Source organism: Phyllobates terribilis, unplaced genomic scaffold, assembly GCF_046119375.1.
Source record: "Phyllobates terribilis strain yellow unplaced genomic scaffold, ASM4611937v1 Scaffold_11__3_contigs__length_659146591, whole genome shotgun sequence".
In the NCBI taxonomy this organism is placed as follows: domain Eukaryota; kingdom Metazoa; phylum Chordata; class Amphibia; order Anura; family Dendrobatidae; genus Phyllobates; species Phyllobates terribilis.
In genome coordinates this window covers 590,811,921-590,829,438 of record NW_027362771.1, presented here as the reverse complement: position 1 = coordinate 590,829,438, position 17,518 = coordinate 590,811,921, and the positions used below count along the sequence as shown (strand labels likewise).

The window sequence follows — 17,518 nt, the reverse complement described above, 5'->3', positions numbered from 1 at the left end:
GAAGCCGCAAGTTACCATTCTTCCGGAAGACGACTTTTGGGTAAGTACTGCTCCGGCTCCGGAGGAGGAAGCGTCGACTTCTAGAAAGAATTGTTTGTTGCCGTCCGGACGATGCAGCACAGGGGCGGAGGAAAAAGCTCGTTTTAAGGAAAGGAAGGCCTCCTCTGCTTCGGGCGGCCATTCTCTGGGATTAGCACCCTTACGGGTGAGCGCCGAGATAGGGGCAGTCCGGGAAGAGAAGTGCGGAATGAAGAGGCGGTAGTAGTTGGCGAAGCCCAGGAACCGCTGAATAGCCTTCAACCCCTCTGGTCGGGGCCACTTCTCGATGGCAGACAGTTTCTCAGGGTCCATTTGTAGGCCGGTCTGAGAGATTATGTAGCCCAGAAAAGGAAGCGAGGTCTGCTCAAAGAGGCACTTCTCATATTTAGCGTAGAGGTGGTTCTGCCTGAGCCTGAGCAGGACCTGACGAACGTCCCTCCGGTGAGTGAGAAGATCCGGAGAGAAGACCAAGATGTCATCCAGGTACACCACCACGCAGGAGTAGAGAAGGTCACGGAAGATGTCATTGACCAACTCTTGAAAGACGGCGGGAGCGTTACAGAGACCGAAGGGCATTACAAGATATTCATAGTGGCCATCCCGGGTGTTGAATGCCGTCTTCCATTCATCCCCCTGACGGATACGGACCAGATTATACACCCCACGGAGGTCCAGCTTGGTGAAGATTCTAGCCCCCCTCAGACGGTCAAATAATTCAGGACTGTGATCTGATTAAGGCCTCTATAGTCTATACAGGGACGGAGTGATTCGTCCTTCTTTTTGACGAAGAAGAAGCCTGCTCCCGCCGGGGAGGTAGATTTCCGGATAAATCCCCGGGCCAGATTCTCCTCAATATATTCAGACATGGACCGGGTCTCAGCAGCGGACAAAGGGTAAATACGCCCACGGGGAGGAGTAGCGCCGGGCATCAGGTCAATTGGGCAGTCGTATGGTCTATGAGGGGGTAATGTCTCTGCTTCTCTTTTATTAAAGACGTCCGCAAAAGACCAATAGGGAGCCGGTAGGCCGGGTAGATTGGCTGGGGTAGGAGAAGGACGAGCAGGATGAACGGGAACTAAACAAGTCTTATGGCAGTCCTGTCCCCAGCGAAGAACTTCTCCGGTCTGCCAATCAAGCACGGGTGCGTGTCTCTGGAGCCAAGGTAGGCCTAGCAAGAGGGCGTGAGAGAGTCCAGGCAGAACATGGAAGCAGATGCTCTCAGAGTGCAGCATTCCCACCTGCAGAGTTATGGATTTGGTGATGAGTTGGATGGGATGTGGTAAGAGGCCCCCATCCACGGCGGCGACAGATAAGGGTACAGCCAGAGGTTTGGTGGGAATGCGGTATTTCTCTACCAGGGACTGAGAAATGAGATTTCCGGCAGCTCCAGAGTCAAGTTGAGCCAGTTCAAAATAACGGTTCTCCCCGCAGATGATAGAGTCCAACAGCATTAGAGATGGAGAGGGTTTATTTCTGTCTAGGGTGACCTCTCTGAGCGATCCTAGACACAGGCGTTTCCCGACCTCTCCGGGCAGGAACGGATCCGGTGCTCCTTACTGCCACAGTAGAAGCAGCTCCCCTCGGCACGGCGTAATTCTTGACGGGTCTTGACCATCTTGGTCTGGTCGACCTGCATAGGCTCGGGTGAGTGCGCCGGAGGAGTAACGGAGGTAGGGAAGGTAGGGGCAAAGCGTGGAAACCTCCTCTCACGGGTGACCTCTTTGGTGCGCTCCTGAAACCGGATGTCAATCCGGGTGGCAAGTGTAATTAAGTCGTCGAGAGTGGTAGGAATGTCCCGACCGGCGAGTTCATCTTTGATATGGCCGGACAGACCCTCCCAGAAGACGGACACCAGGGCTTCGTTATCCCAGGCAAGCTCCAAAGCAAGGGTACGGAACCGTATGGCATATTGGCCCACGGTGAGACTTCCTTGGCGGAGGCGTAGCAGAGATGAGGCGGATGAGGTCCTCCGTCCTGGTTCGTCGAAGACCTTCCGGAAAGCCAAGAGAAAGGCTGGCAGATTGGACACCAGGGGATCTCCTCTCTCCCATAGAGGATTTAGCCAGGCCAGGGCCTCCCCCGTGAGATGGGACATGATGAAGGCTACTTTGGCTCGGTCGGTGGAAAACTGGCCAACAGTTCGAAGTGCAGAGTGCACAGGTTAATGAAGCCCCGTGCCTGACCGGGATCTCCGCCAAAATGAGGCGGGGCGGTGAGGCGGGGATCGGGAAGAGATGCCATGGAATTGATGGGCAGCGGCGCTGCCGGGGTAGGAGTCGTGCGACTGGAAGCCGGTCCCGAAGATGTAGTCAGTGTGTCCAGGCGGGAGTTAACACTACGCAGGTGGCTCAGGATAGACTCCTGTTGGGACCTCTGACGGGACAGTTCATGGCATAGGTCCGAGATCGAGGGAGCTTGGGTGCCACCAGGTTCCATGGCCCGAGCAAACTGTAACGGGTCTGGGAGGTGGAACCTCTGAGCAACTATACAAAGGGGCAGTCCTTGTAAGGAAGCGGGTGGCTCCCAGGGAAGGAGGGCAGGTAGTCACAGCAAGTGACAGGGACAGTCTCTGGGTAGAAGGGCAGGAGGTCACGGCAAGTGACGGGGACAGTCTCTTGACAGGCGGATGGTCACGGCAAGTGACAGCAGGGTAAGAGTCTCTAGATGGGCAGGTGGTCACGGCAAGTGACAGCAGGGAAAGAGTCTCTAGACGGGCAGGTGGTCACGGCAAGTGACAGCAGGGAAAGAGTCTCTAGATAGGCTAGCAGGCAGGTAGCAGGTGAGCGCTCCCAGGTGAGCGGGCAAGAGTCTCTGGACAGGCAGGTGGTCACGGCAAGTGACGGCAGAGCCTCCAGGTAGGCTAGCAGGCAGGTAGTAGGTGAGCACTCCCAGGTGAGCGGGCAAGAGTCTCTGGACAGGCAGGTGGTCACAGCAAGTGACGGCTAAGCCTCCAGGTAGGCTAGCAGGCAGGTAGCAGGTGAGCGCTCCCAGGTGAGTGGGCAAGAGTCTCTGGACAGGCAGGTGGTCACAGCAAGTGACGGCTAAGCCTCCAGGTAGGCTAGCAGGCAGGTAGCAGGTGAGCGCTCCCAGGTGAGCGAGTAAGAGTCTCTGGACAGGCAGGCAGGTATCTGGCAGGTACTTCCTGGTCCGCAGGCGGACTGATCCATAGACAGACTGGCAGGTGCTGGTAGGCAGACTGTCGGACCACAGGAAAGCAAGCAGGTAAGCAGATATCAGGCAGGTATCAAGCAGGAATCTGTCAGGTGACTGGCAGGTAACTGGTAACGGGACCTGAGGGCTGAAGCAGAGTTGAAAGGCTTTGCAACAACATTGCTCGGGCACCTCCATTTTGGAGGAGGTGCCTTATATATGGTGAGGTCCTCCGGCCATTGGCCGGGGACTCCTTAGGACAGCGCGCGCGGCCCCTTCAAGAGAGGGGGAGCGCGCGTGCGCGCGCCCTAAGCACAGAGGCCGGGAAGCAGCGCGTGCTGCCAGCAGAGCGGGAGGAAGACGCCGGGCACGGAGAGGTGAGGGGAACAGCGTCCCTGCCTAGCAGGAGGCAGGGACGCCGACGCTACAATATATATATATTTATAAAATGGTCGGGGACGACCAAGTTCTGAAGTGGGGGCATGTAGGGGGTGGCTGGGTAATGAGGGCGTCGAGTCAAGATGGGGTTAATAATTGTTATGTGTTTATCCCTATGGCCGATTATTGTATGCCGATTCTCCCATAGGCTTTGCCTAAGGCCGTCCCTGGGATGCGGGAGGTCTGCCCTGAAGGGGTAACCATACAATAGAGAAACGGATGCAGCTGCACTACACTGCTCAGACACTAGGTAGTTAATACAGGAGTTTAAATCATCAGTTGGGAGGAGTTACAGCATTACAGCAGTTTTATAGAAAATCATTTCCTGGTTACAGACAGTCCAGTTGGGAGAGAGTGAGGAGTGAAGAACATTAGGCAGTGTACACCTGCCATTAGGAGAGGCCTGTGTCAGGCCACTCTATTCCTGGGTTCAAGACCCGAGTGCACAGAACCAGGGTAGGTTCTGTTCCCATACACAGAGAGACAGAGTGTGGAGGACGACCGAGCAGGAAGGAAAGCGGACTACAACAGCAGTATCATCAGTGAAGAGGTGTTTTATTAGTACATGTTATCGGAACAGAATGAGGGCACATTTGAGACAGAATCTGGACGCTGGCTATGTCCTAGGCTCATGGGCTGTAAGAGGTGCTCAGTGTGAGGCCTCTGTTTCCCTAGAGGGGAGTCTCTAAGCTGGGTTCCAGAAAATGTGGAAGATGTTGAGTCTCAGGAAGGGACGAGAACAGATACTGGAAAGGCACATTCCCAAGGGGGCTTCACTAACCAAAGATCTTGTCTTGATCTGTGTACTGCAGCCGTGTATGGAAGAAGTGCACAGTAAAAGTGAGTCTGTTAACCCGGATCTACGATCTCCTGTCTTGCTTGCGGCCGGTGTCGGTCCTGGTCCAAGGGACGGTGTAACAGTGAGTACAGAAAATCCTCCACTGCAGCACACACTCCGGTCTCAGTCCTTAATAGTAGAGGAGGCATTGGGCGAAGAAAAGATAGTTCCGGCACACAGCGTGATGGTAGTGACCCCGTGTGCTCCCCTCTACATACACACAGCACATCCGGGCCGCTGCTACCATTCATTACCAGACGAGCTGCTCGACTGCAACTTTGGAGATTTCCACAGGATTTGGGAGTGGGTTGTTTTAGCCCCAGATATTGGCTCCATTAGCCCTAATAATTATAGCAGTAATGTAATTAAAAAGAATAAAAATATTACAGCCTTGCATAAATCTTCACACCCCATACAGATTTATACAGTCACCACTAGAGGGAGCTCACTACATACAGATTTATGCAGCCACCACTAGGGGGGAGCTCACTACATACAGATTTATGCAGCCACCACTAGGGGGAGCTCGCTACACACAGATTAATAAACCCACTACTATGGGGAGTTCACTGCACAAATATTTATACAGACACCACTAGAGGGAGCTCACTACATGCATATTTCTACAGCCACCACTAGGAACCTGTAGTCTGTGAAGGAAGGCGTGTCATTTTGTTTGCTCCATAGGAGCCACTAGTTTTTTTACACCCAGAAATCCCCAACTCTCTGACCCAGGAAAGAGAGGGATTTAGTGGATGAACTGTGGGCTGAGTCCCCGTCTCCCACCCCTCAGTCTAAGCCAGCGAGGGGTGGGAGCTCATTGCTACCGGCAAAGAGGGTCCCCAGATCCAACAAGGCCCAAAGCATGGAGGAGCCTAAGAAGACCCAGGAGGGTTGCAAAGCCCCTAAGGCTGAGGCGAGGGCCACGGCGGTGTCTCCTCTTGGAGGTGAGCGGAGTACTCACAGAGGTGCAGCGGCGGCGGTGCAGAAAGATTGGGGCACTAGGGCTGCACGGGAGCCGGTTCCCAGCTATGGCTCCCGCATTCATGTGTACCTCTGTGAGTATGAGGAGGCCGGGAAGACCCTAAGAAGGCTCCGGGAGGAGATGGAGGAGGCAAGGCAGGCGGCAGACAGAGCCTCCCGCACGGAGAAATCTGCCCTAACAGCCAGGATATCCAGCCTGGGGATATGCATTGAGGGCATGGAAGCCCGGAGAGCGGCCATATTGTACAACAGCAGGCCCTTTCAGGAAAAGCTGGCAAATGAGGACCGTTTCCACAAGATGGCTGCTGCAAAGGAGCCAGAAGGGTCTCGGCGTCCGACCCAGGTGGAGGAGGTGGAGCATGTGGAGATGGAGGAGGCACCGTACCCACCTGGGGGCTTGGTAAGTGATCTCCAGACCACACACAGCAGGATAGATCCAGTGCAGGTCCCACTCCCATCAGACAATAGTATTTCAGAGGATGATGGGGGTGATGCGGATGATAGCAGCAGTGATAACAGCAGTAGTGGGGGTTGCCTCGTCATGCAGCAGATCCGTCAGCTAGAATCCCCAGTAAATTACGCCCACCTGAAGTTTGGGGATGAGGTCTGCGGGGAAGAGGCAACTAGGAGGGGGGAAAAGAAAAGGAAAAAAAGGAAAAAAATATCGGAGGTAGCTAGCGGTAGCAGAGGGTGAGAGAGTGGGCATGTGGCTGCAGCCGCACAATGTGCGTGATCTGGAGTGTGGACCTGTGGCGGGCGCTTATAAGATCTGTGGAGGTGTCCAGGCCCGGTCCTCAGTGAAAGCGGGGGACAGTCTGGCGCCTGCTGCACCCGCTGACGATCAGGGGGGAGACTGTGGGTACCTTACCGACGGTCGTCGCTCCCCGCAGTGTTGGCGGTGCGCTGTCAGCTGGGGCCGCATCATCGGCGGTGTGTACTTTGGTGTCGGGGTACCCCACATGCAGATCCGATGCTGGGTCAAATTCAGGGACCCCGGCACCAGTTATCATCTCGGGTGCAGCTGTAATGGCTGCGGTAATGCCTGCCCGGACCACACCCTCACCGGAGGGGGTCGCGCCACCGGGGTCCTCTGTGTGTGTATTACCTCCTGTATCTGCGGTGGACCCGGTGGTGAAGTGCACACAGGAGCGTGGAGATGGTCTGCAGGAGAGGCTAGAGCAACGGTCTGCAGCAGCAGCTGCCAGCACATGCTCTGCTGAAAAGCAGGGTGTGGTAATTAAACCCTGTAGCATCGCCCTTAAAGAGGCAGCTGCATTGCAAATAACAACCACCACAGCAGAAAACAGTGTAAAAACTACTAATGATTATGTAAATAAGAATGGAAGTGGTGTGAATAGTGTCTGTGACAATGGTGTAGGGTCAGGTGTTGGAGGGGTAGTTTCTGCTGTGGGAATGGGGGGTGTGAATGGTGTCAATGTGGTTTCTGCTGGAGGAATGGTTGGTGTGAATGGTGCCAGCGCGGGGACTTCTACTAGTGGAAATGGTGAGGCTGAGGTAAGCGAGGTGGAGATGGTTGACTGTGAGGTTGAGGGTTCAGGGAATTTAGGGGCTGGTCCATCGCCCCCCTCGCCTGCAGGCACCATTAGTTATGCCACTGCTGCCGGTGGGGTTCTACAGGGGTCTTCCTCATCTCTGGACCCAGGGAATTATGCTTTTCGCCGCCGTTTCCTGGAGGCTCTCAAAAAAGGGGAGCGGATGATCAATGTAGAGGGAAGAGAGGTGGAGTTGTCCTACTTGCTAGATAAGTTTGGTTTAGCTGCCTTCCAAGAGAAAAGGGGGGGGGGACTGTGTGGTCCCTCCCGACAGCCGGGCAGGGGGTCTCCAGGAGAGATGCGGTTCGTCTGCTGGAGGGGCGATGAGGTGTGTCCATCCAGGACAAATGTGGTGAAGCTCCTCATGAAGATGGACTTCAGGGCTATTGACAGCTTTGTTCTGCCGGAGGGCTTGGAGCTCTTTTGGTCGAATTATGAGCTGGTAAAAGAGGACCCTGGCTGGCGAGGGTTTGCCGTGGAGGCAATTTCTCACCAAAGTGGGCCGAAGAAAGTGACTGTTTTAACGTGTAATGAGTCTCTTTCTGGCATTGACATAATGCCCTGGTTGAGCCGGTACGGCGAGGTTGTGGAGGTCCCTAAGAAGAACCTGGACGATTTTGGCATCTAGTCAGGAGGCTGGACCATTATGGTGAAATTGAAGCGTTCAGGGAGCACTGTCACACACATCCCTTTCTCGGCTTTCCTGGGAAGGGAATGGATTCTAGTCTTCTACCAGGGGCAGCCGAGGGTGTGCCATAGATGCGGTGATCCTCGCCACTTCAGCGTGGCCAGCAAGGTGCAGAAATGTGCCTTGTGTGGCAAGGTGGGTCATCTCGCCGCATCCTGTGGTGTCATTCGATGTCACCTGTGTGGTGATCTAGGTCACCCGTTCAGACGCTGCCCTCGTTCCTTCTCTAATGCCATGACCGGCCAGACGGAGGGGAGCTGTGAGGAAGTTCTTGGCGGTGCAGTTTCTGCAGAGGTTGGAGGTGGCATCGGGGGAGGAGCTGAGGGGCCGGTGAGGAATGGCAGGGCTAGAGGCCCCTCTTACCATCGGAGGCAGGCAAGGCTTCAGGAGGGCAGGGGGCAGGAGGAGCCTCGGGAAACTGGGGTAACGGCTGCCCCCTCCTCCGAGGTGGCGGCCCATGTGACTGAGGCCCCGAGGGAGGAAGGGGTGAATGAGGAGATCAGACGGATGGAGATAGAGGAAGTGGCTGATCTCTCCGATGCCTCCCAATATGAAAGTTTTGATGAGGACGGAGGGGAACAGCGAAAAGAAATGGGTGACAAGGGTACCAAGAGTGCCAAAAGTAAAAAAAAAAGAAGAAAAAGAAGGGCGGTGGAAAATCATCTCCCCCCCTGACCAAGGTGCCTAAGGAAGGTCCCACCAACTTCCCTCTGATCCCCTTCTCCAACTGGTTCCAAGCCCTTGACAACCCTGCTGAGATGGGAGTTGGGGGTGAGGTTCCGGAGGTAACATCGGGAGGGTCCCTGGGAGGGGGTGGAGTCCCTTCTCCAGAGGGTGTGTCTTCCTCGGGAGGTGGGGCCATCCCTGGGTCCAGAGATGAGAAAGAGGTGGGAGGGATGGATATCTCTGTCTCTCTGAAAAGAAGAGGGGGGGGCTTCATCGTCCAGAGATGAAAAGGCTAGGAAAATGAGTGGGGTGAAGAAAAAGGCCATCTAACTCGATCACTCATGATGGCGGCACCCACCCCGCTGACTCTGGTGTCCATTAATGTCGCTAGTGTAAAGTCTGATACGGCTAGATTTGCGGACTTTGATTTTCTCACCCGATTTGAGGCTGAAATTTTGTTTTTGCAGGAGACCAGACTTACGGATATGGGGGCCATACACAAGGCGGAGAGCAAGTGGAGGTGCGGGTCCTCGTACTGGTCTCTTTCGGCTGAGCCGTGTAGTGGGGTAGCAGTCCTTTTTAAGACTGCATCGGTTGAATGGAGAATTATCGTGGTAGAAATGGGGAGGTGCCTGGTCTTAGACGTCTTCATGAGCGGACAAGAGCTTCGGCTCATTAACATCTATGGTCCACAGTCAAAGTGGGACCATAAATGTCTCTTCCTGAAGATTAAGCCCTATAGTTTTACGAGCCGGCAGGTGGTCTTTGGAGGTGACTTTAATACTGTCACAAGGCTTCGTGATAGGGGAGGCTCCATTGACCGGCTGGCTTATGATAGTAATACTCTTAATAGTATAGCTAGTGACGCTCGCCTGCTGGATGTCCACATCCGGCACACCCCAGGTCACTGTGGTTTCACCTTTCATAGAGGTAGTTGCAGGTCTAGGATAGACAGGTTTTTTTTTAAGGAGGAAGCCATCTCTTCAGCAGTGTTCGTTGTTGAGGTGGAGTTCTCCGATCACTGTCTGATTTCTTTTTCTCTGAATGTTGCAGAGACCGCTCGGATGGGAAAAGGACTATGGAAGCTGAATTCATCCCTCTTGGAGGAAGTGGAGATAAGACAATCCTTTGAGGGCTTTCTTCAAAGCCAATTACCGCTTTTGGATCTCTGTAGCGATAAGTCAGAGTGGTGGGAGATGTTCAAGGAACGGGTTGCAAGTTTCTTCCGCCAGCTCTCGAGCCTCAGGAGCCTGAACAGGTAACGCCTGTATCAGGAACTGAGGAGGAAGCTCGAACATCTCATCTCGACTGGAGATGACAGTGAGGAAATCTCCAGAGTGAAGTCTTTACTCAAGAGGTGTCAGTACTATAGGCACACATCTCTGGTTTTTGAGAGGGATTTCGGGAGGTACCGCTCACCCGACCCCTACAGAAACTGTAAGATGTCAATGACTTGTAAGGTGGTGACAGGTTTGGTCGATGGTACGGGTTCCCTGAACAGATCCAGATCAGGGATCCTGGATGTGACCAGATCTTTCTACTCACACCTCTTGCAGAAGAAGGATCTGGATCGGTACAGGATGTCGGCTTTCCTGGCCGAAGCCATCCCTGAGCCAGGAGATGACCCCTCTCTTTACGTTTTGACAGAGGCAATCAGGGAAGAGGAAGTGCGACTGGCCATTGATGGGCTTCGGCCTAAGAAATCGCCAGGTCCGGATGGCTTAATATCCGAGTTTTATAAGACCTTTAGGGACTCCTTGGTCCCCCTCTTGACTGAGGTGTTTAACGAGTGTCTCTCCTCGGGTGCTCTTTCCCGGTCAATGTGGCAGTCGGCCCGTATTGAGAATTGGCGTCCCATAGCACTTCTCAATACGGACCGGAAGGTTCTGGCAAAGGTGCTGTTCAATCAGCTGGTGAAGTTTGCACCCCGGCTCCTTTCGGGGGCTCAGCATTGCTCTGTTAAATTCCACAGCACTTTTAATGCAGTACTCGGTGTCCGAGAGGAAGTGGAGCAGAGTAGGGTGGGCCACTGGAAGGGGTATTTGCTGTCTTTAGACCAGGTGAAGGCTTTTGATCGGGTTAACCATGATTAACTCTGGTCCGTCCTTCTGAGGTACGGTCTGCCTGGGGGGTTTGTAAATTGGCTAAAGATCTTGTATGCGGGAGCAGAGACTTTCCCGCTTGTGAATGGTTGGTCTGGCCGCCTTTTTGAGGTTGGGTCTGGGGTCTGCCAGGGCTGTCCGTTGAGCCCGCTGTTATATGTGTTCGCGATAGATCCCCTTTTAAGGGGGATTGAGTGCGGCCCGTTGGCGGGAATCAGGATGGACCAGGTGGCCCCAGAAGCCACTCTGAGGGTGGTAGCGTATGCCGATGACATCTCCCTTTTCGTGTCCTCGGATGAGGAGGCGGAGTGGGTCATGTCTGAGGTTGGAGGCTTCTGGGTACAGGATTAATCAGGAAAAGTGTGAGAGTCTCTGGCTGGGAGGGGGAGACTCTAGCTTTGTTCTCCCAGACACTCTTCCAGAGCCCCAGGCATCGGCAAAAATTCTAGGCATCGAATTTGGACCGGGGGACTGCCCCAAGCAAAATTGGGAGGGCAGACTTAAGATCGCCGCCCAGAAGGTGGAACAATGGAAGGGTTGGTCTTTGATCCTGAGGGAAAGGGTTAGCCTGGAAGGGTCTTTTGCTACCCTTGTTAATATACCTGGGCAGTGTCTGCATGTTGCCAGAGCCGCTCTGGACACTGGTCCACAGCCTGTTTTTCCAGATGTTATGGGGAAATAGGCTGAACCTAGTCAAACGAGAGGTCACATATCGCACAAGGAGACTACAAGGTTTGGGTATAGTCAACCCAGTGGTGTTTCTAGTAAACACTTTTGTCAAGACTAACATCGCCAAACTCTGGTCAGAGAGGGCTCCTCCGTGGCTATTCTCCTGCAGGGCATGGCTTCGGCCCTTCTTCCAGGAATGGGAGACAGGAGGGCAAGTGAAGGACCTACGCACACCGCATGGACATCTCCCGGTTTACGCTACCCCGGTTCTGAAGGTAATCTGCCGGTGCGCTCTGGGAATTTGGGAGATCAGGACCATGTAGAGGAAATTCCTCCTTTTCCAGAAGCCTCTGGTGCTCAAAGATTGCCCAAGTCGGGATCTGGAGGGCGGGTTGAGGTTATTGAATTCCACACGGGTCCCCTTGAAGTTTTGGAACTTGGCTTGGCGCTGCTTCCATGGGAATGTAAGGGACAACCTGAAGTGTAGGAACTCCGAAGACCGGGGTTGTCCCCGTGAGGAGTGTTGCGACACGCTGGAAAGCATGGAGCACTTCATCCTTCAGTGTCCTTTTAATACAAGGGTCTACAACGGGGTAGGTGCTTCCATAGGCTGGCCTCGGCTGGCACACCTTTCCTCTGCGGAGTGGGCGTATGTGGTATTTAGATCCCTGGGTGGCCGTGATCGGGGCACTTTATTTCTAGTCAGTTTAGTCGTCAGGTTATACAAGTGGAACCCACGGTGCTTAGTGTCAACTCAGCAGAAAATCCTCCCCCGGGACGAGGTTGTTAGAAACATTCTGGGTGGCCTGGTGAAGGTGCGCTCTCTGGAGTATGACAGGCTGGGTGCAGCGAGGGCCTCTTTTCTCTGGAGAGGGTTCTCATTTAATGTAGATAGCTTCAGTAGGGACAGGTAGATAGGTAGGGACAGAACAGGGACAGCCGAGGGACAGTTAGGTAGGCACACGGTGAGTTAGGTAGGGCAGTAGGGTCAGGCAGGGAAAGGTAGGTAGATAAATAGTGGCAGATGTCTAGACAGGTAGGGACAGCTGGTAGAGTAAGGATTGTTGGGATAGTAGCCGGTCATCTCCGGTCTCCTGGTGGGGGGCTGGGGGCTTTTCACTATCAGATTTTTGTTTTGCAGCAGTGAGATACTGATATATGGCTTACAGGCACCAATCCAGGCTCTGGGTAAGTGGTGTAATGTAGAGAGTTATGTAGCATTGTATTGTAAGGTGATGATCCTGTGGCTTACTGGGTTAATGCTCCTGTCTTATAGGCAGGAGGTCATGAGTTCCTCGGTGAGCTTATTTTTGTACTGTGTGGGGGGTTTTTAGTGGTGGGGGGGGTAGAGGTAGGTTTGTTATAATTGTATTTGTTGTTAACAAAAAAAAGGAGAATAAAAAAACAACAACAAAAAATGGTGTGGTTTATATAGATGTGTTATCAGCCAGGAGGCTTTCATGTTTCTTTTTGGGCGATGGAGCAGAGTTCTCTTTGTCCGGTTTGGTATGATGTGTGTATGCGCGTGTATTAATGAAACGTTTCTTCTCTCCTTGGATGAAGTAACCTGGGGAGGAGGAGATCTGGAAGGAGCAAAAAGTGAGAAGACAAGAGTAAAGGACTGAAAACAGCGTAAGAGAGAAAGATGGAAGGAGGAAACTTCTCTAAGAAAGAAGGAGACAAAGTTGTTTTTTTGGGGGCGGGTTGCTTTGGCTGGAGGGGTAATGCTGGACTCAGACTTTTGCTTTTGCTGGGGTTTGGATTTTGCTATTTATTGATTGTAAGTTTTGTATTTTTATAATAAAAGTTCACTACACACAGATTTATACAGTCACCACTAGAGGGAGCTCACTGCACACAGATTTATACAGTCACCACTAGAGGGAGCTCACTGCATACAGATTTATACAGACACCACTAGAGGGAGCTCACTACACACAGATTTATACAGCCACCACTAGAGGGAGCTCACTGCACACAGATTTATACAGACACCACTAGAGGGAGCTCACTGCACACAGATTTATACAGACACCACTAGAGGGAGCTCACTACACACAGCTTTATACAGACACCACTAGAGGGAGCTCACTACACACAGATTCATACACCCATCACTAGAGGGTGCTCACTGCATACAGATTTATACAGTCACCACTAGATGGAGCTCACTTCATACAGATTTATACAGCCACCACTAGAGGGTGCTCACTGCATACAGATTTATACAGTCACCACTAGATGGAGCTCACTTCATACAGATTTATACAGCCACCACTAGGGGGAGCTCACTGCATACAGATTTATACAGTCACCACTAGATGGAGCGCACTTCATACAGATTTATACAGCCACCACTAGAGGGAGCTCACTGCATACAGATTTATACAGCCACCACTAGAGGGAGCTCACTGCATACAGATTTATACAGCCACCACTAGAGGGAGCTCACTGCATACAGATTTATACAGTCACCACTAGATGGAGCGCACTTCATACAGATTTATACAGCCACCACTAGAGGGAGCTCACTGCATACAGATTTATACAGCCACCACTAGAGGGAGCTCACTGCATACAGATTTATACAGCCACCACTAGAGGGAGCTCACTGCATACAGATTTATACAGCCACCACTAGAGGGAGCTCACTGGATACAGATTTATACAGCCACCACTAGGGGGAGCTCACTACATACAGATTCATACAGACGCCACTAGAAGGCGCTCACTGCATACAGATATATACAGACACCACTAGAGGGAGCTCCCTACACACAGATTTATACAGCCACCACTAGAGGGAGCTCACTGCATACAGATTTATACAGTCACCACTAGAAGGAGCTCACTGCATACAGATTTATACAGCCACCACTAGAAGGCGCTCACTGCATACAGATTTATACAGTCACCATTAGAAGGCGCTCACTACACACAGATTTATACTGCCACCACTAGGGGGAGCTCACTGCATACAGATTTATACAGCTACCACTAGAAGGAGCTCACTGCATACAGATTTATACAGCCACCACTAGAGGGAGCTCACTACATACAGATTTATACAGCCACCACTAGAGGGAGCTCACTGCATACAGATTTATACAGCCACCACTAGAGGGAGCTCACTACATACAGATTTATACAGCCACCACTAGAGGGAGCTCACTACATACAGATTTATACAGACACCACTAGAGGGAGCTCACTACATACAGATTTATACAGACACCACTAGAGGGAGCTCACTGCATACAGATTTATACAGCCACCACTAGAGCGAGCTCACTGCATACAGATTTATACAGCCACCACTAGAGAGAGCTCACTACACACAGATTTATACAGACACCACAAGAGGGAGCTCACTACATACAGATTTATACAGACTCCACTAGAGGGAGCTCACTGCACACAGATTTATACAGCCACCACTAGAGGGAGCTCACTACATACAGATTTATACAGACACCACTAGAGGGAGCGCATTGCATACAGATTTTTACAGCCACCACTAGAAGGCGCTCACTGCATACAGATTTATACAGACACCACTAGAGGGAGCTCACTACACACAGATTTATACAGACACCACTAGAGGGAGCTCACTACACACAGATTTAAACAGACACCACTAGAGGGAGCGCACTACACACAGATTTATACAGACACCACTAGAGGGAGCTCACTACACACAGATTTATACAGACTCCACTAGAGGGAGCTCACTACACACAGATTTATACAGACACCACTAGAGGGAGCTCACTACACACAGATTTATACAACCACCACTAGAAGGAGCTCACTACATACAGATTTATACAGCCACCACTAGAAGGAGCTCACTACATACAGATTTATGCAGACACCACTAGAGGGAGCTCACTACGCACAGATTTATACAGACTCCACTAGAGGGAGCTCACTACACACAGATTTATACAGAAACCACTAGAGGGAGCTCACTACACACAGATTCATACAGACACCACTAGAGGGAGCTCACTACACACAGATTTATACAGACACCACTAGAGGGAGCTCACTACACACAGATTTATACAGCCACCACTAGAGGGAGCTCACTGCACACAGATTTATACAGTCACCACTAGATGGAGCTCACTTCATACAGATTTATACAGCCACCACTAGAGGGTGCTCACTTCATACAGATTTATACAGCCACCACTAGAGGGAGCTCACTGCATACAGATTTATACAGCCACCACTAGAGGGAGCTCACTGCATACAGATTTATACAGCCACCACTAGAGGGAGATCACTGCATACAGATTTATACAGCCACCACTAGGGGGAGCTCACTACATACAGATTCATACAGACGCCACTAGAAGGCGCTCACTGCATACAGATATATACAGACACCACTAGAGGGAGCTCCCTACACACAGATTTATACAGCCACCACTAGAGGGAGCTCACCACACACAGATTTATACAGCCACCACTAGAGGGAGCTCACCACACACAGATTTATACAGTCACCACTAGAGGGAGCTCACTACATACAGATTTATACAGTCACCACTAGAGGGAGCTCACCACACACAGATTTATACAGTCACCACTAGAGGGAGCTCACTACATACAGATTTATACAGTCACCACTAGAAGGAGCTCACTGCATACAAATTTATACAGTCACCACTAGAAGGCGCTCACTGCATACAAATTTATACAGTCACCACTAGAAGGCGCTCACTGTATACAGATTTATACAGTCACCACTAGAAGGCGCTCACTGCATACAGATTTATACAGCCACCACTAGAGGGAGCTCACTGCATACAGAGTTATACAGCCACCACTAGAGGGAGCTCACTGCATACAGATTTATACAGTCACCATTAGAAGGCGCTCACTGCATACAGATTTATGCAGACACCACTAGAGGGAGCTCACTACGCACAGATTTATACAGACTCCACTAGAGGGAGCTCACTACACACAGATTTATACAGAAACCACTAGAGGGAGCTCACTACACACAGATTCATACAGACACCACTAGAGGGAGCTCACTACACACAGATTTATACAGACACCACTAGAGGGAGCTCACTACACACAGATTTATACAGCCACCACTAGAGGGAGCTCACTGCACACAGATTTATACAGTCACCACTAGATGGAGCTCACTTCATACAGATTTATACAGCCACCACTAGAGGGTGCTCACTTCATACAGATTTATACAGCCACCACTAGAGGGAGCTCACTGCATACAGATTTATACAGCCACCACTAGAGGGAGCTCACTGCATACAGATTTATACAGCCACCACTAGAGGGAGATCACTGCATACAGATTTATACAGCCACCACTAGGGGGAGCTCACTACATACAGATTCATACAGACGCCACTAGAAGGCGCTCACTGCATACAGATATATACAGACACCACTAGAGGGAGCTCCCTACACACAGATTTATACAGCCACCACTAGAGGGAGCTCACCACACACAGATTTATACAGCCACCACTAGAGGGAGCTCACCACACACAGATTTATACAGTCACCACTAGAGGGAGCTCACTACATACAGATTTATACAGTCACCACTAGAGGGAGCTCACCACACACAGATTTATACAGTCACCACTAGAGGGAGCTCACTACATACAGATTTATACAGTCACCACTAGAAGGAGCTCACTGCATACAAATTTATACAGTCACCACTAGAAGGCGCTCACTGCATACAAATTTATACAGTCACCACTAGAAGGCGCTCACTGTATACAGATTTATACAGTCACCACTAGAAGGCGCTCACTGCATACAGATTTATACAGCCACCACTAGAAGGCGCTCACTACATACAAATTTATACAGTCACCACTAGAAGGCGCTCACTGCATACAGATTTACACAGTCACCACTAGAAGGTGCTCACTGCATACAGATTTATACAGTCACCACTAGAAGGCGCTCACTGCATACAGATTTATACAGCCACCACTAGAGGGAGCTCACTGCATACAGAGTTATACAGCCACCACTAGAGGGAGCTCACTGCATACAGATTTATACAGTCACCATTAGAAGGCGCTCACTGCATACAGATTTATACAGCCACCACTAGAGGGAGCTCACTGCATACAGATTTATACAGTCACCACTAGAAGGCGCTCACTGCATACAGATTTATACAGCCACCACTAGAGGGAGCTCACTGCATACAGATTTACACAGTCACCACTAGAAGGTGCTCACTGCATACAGATTTATACAGTCACCACTAGAAGGCGCTCACTGCATACAGATTTATACAGCCACCACTAGAGGGAGCTCACTGCATACAGAGTTATACAGCCACCACTAGAGGGAGCTCACTGCATACAGATTTATACAG

At 51.4% G+C, this 17,518-nt stretch overlaps 1 protein-coding gene across 5 annotated transcripts; it reads left to right on the top strand.

Annotated features, from left to right (window-relative positions):
* Nucleotides 1-1,688: 1,688 nt before the first annotated feature.
* On the top strand, nucleotides 1,689-13,100 carry LOC141167061 (uncharacterized). Of its 5 annotated transcripts, none has more exons than XR_012251381.1 (4): nucleotides 1,689-4,083; nucleotides 4,440-4,547; nucleotides 12,269-12,315; nucleotides 12,691-13,100. XR_012251381.1 is itself a non-coding variant. In XM_073654391.1 (2 exons), the coding sequence occupies exon 1, from the start codon at nucleotides 6,476-6,478 to the stop codon at nucleotides 7,628-7,630; it is 1,155 nt and encodes a 384-aa protein (XP_073510492.1). In that variant the 5' UTR covers nucleotides 5,862-6,475; the 3' UTR covers nucleotides 7,631-12,315; nucleotides 12,691-13,100. The 5 variants fall into 4 exon arrangements, 2 of the variants coding, with proteins under 2 accessions (XP_073510492.1, XP_073510493.1); XR_012251380.1 differs by having other exon boundaries at nucleotides 1,690-4,177; XR_012251382.1 differs by lacking the exons at nucleotides 1,689-4,083; nucleotides 4,440-4,547 and adding an exon at nucleotides 4,576-5,849.
* Nucleotides 13,101-17,518: the final 4,418 nt, after the last annotated feature.

Excerpts from the sequence above, each read along its gene's own strand:
- LOC141167061 (XM_073654391.1), top strand. The coding sequence starts at position 6,476 with ATGGCTGCGGTAATGCCTGCCCGGACCACACCCTCACCGGAGGGGGTC.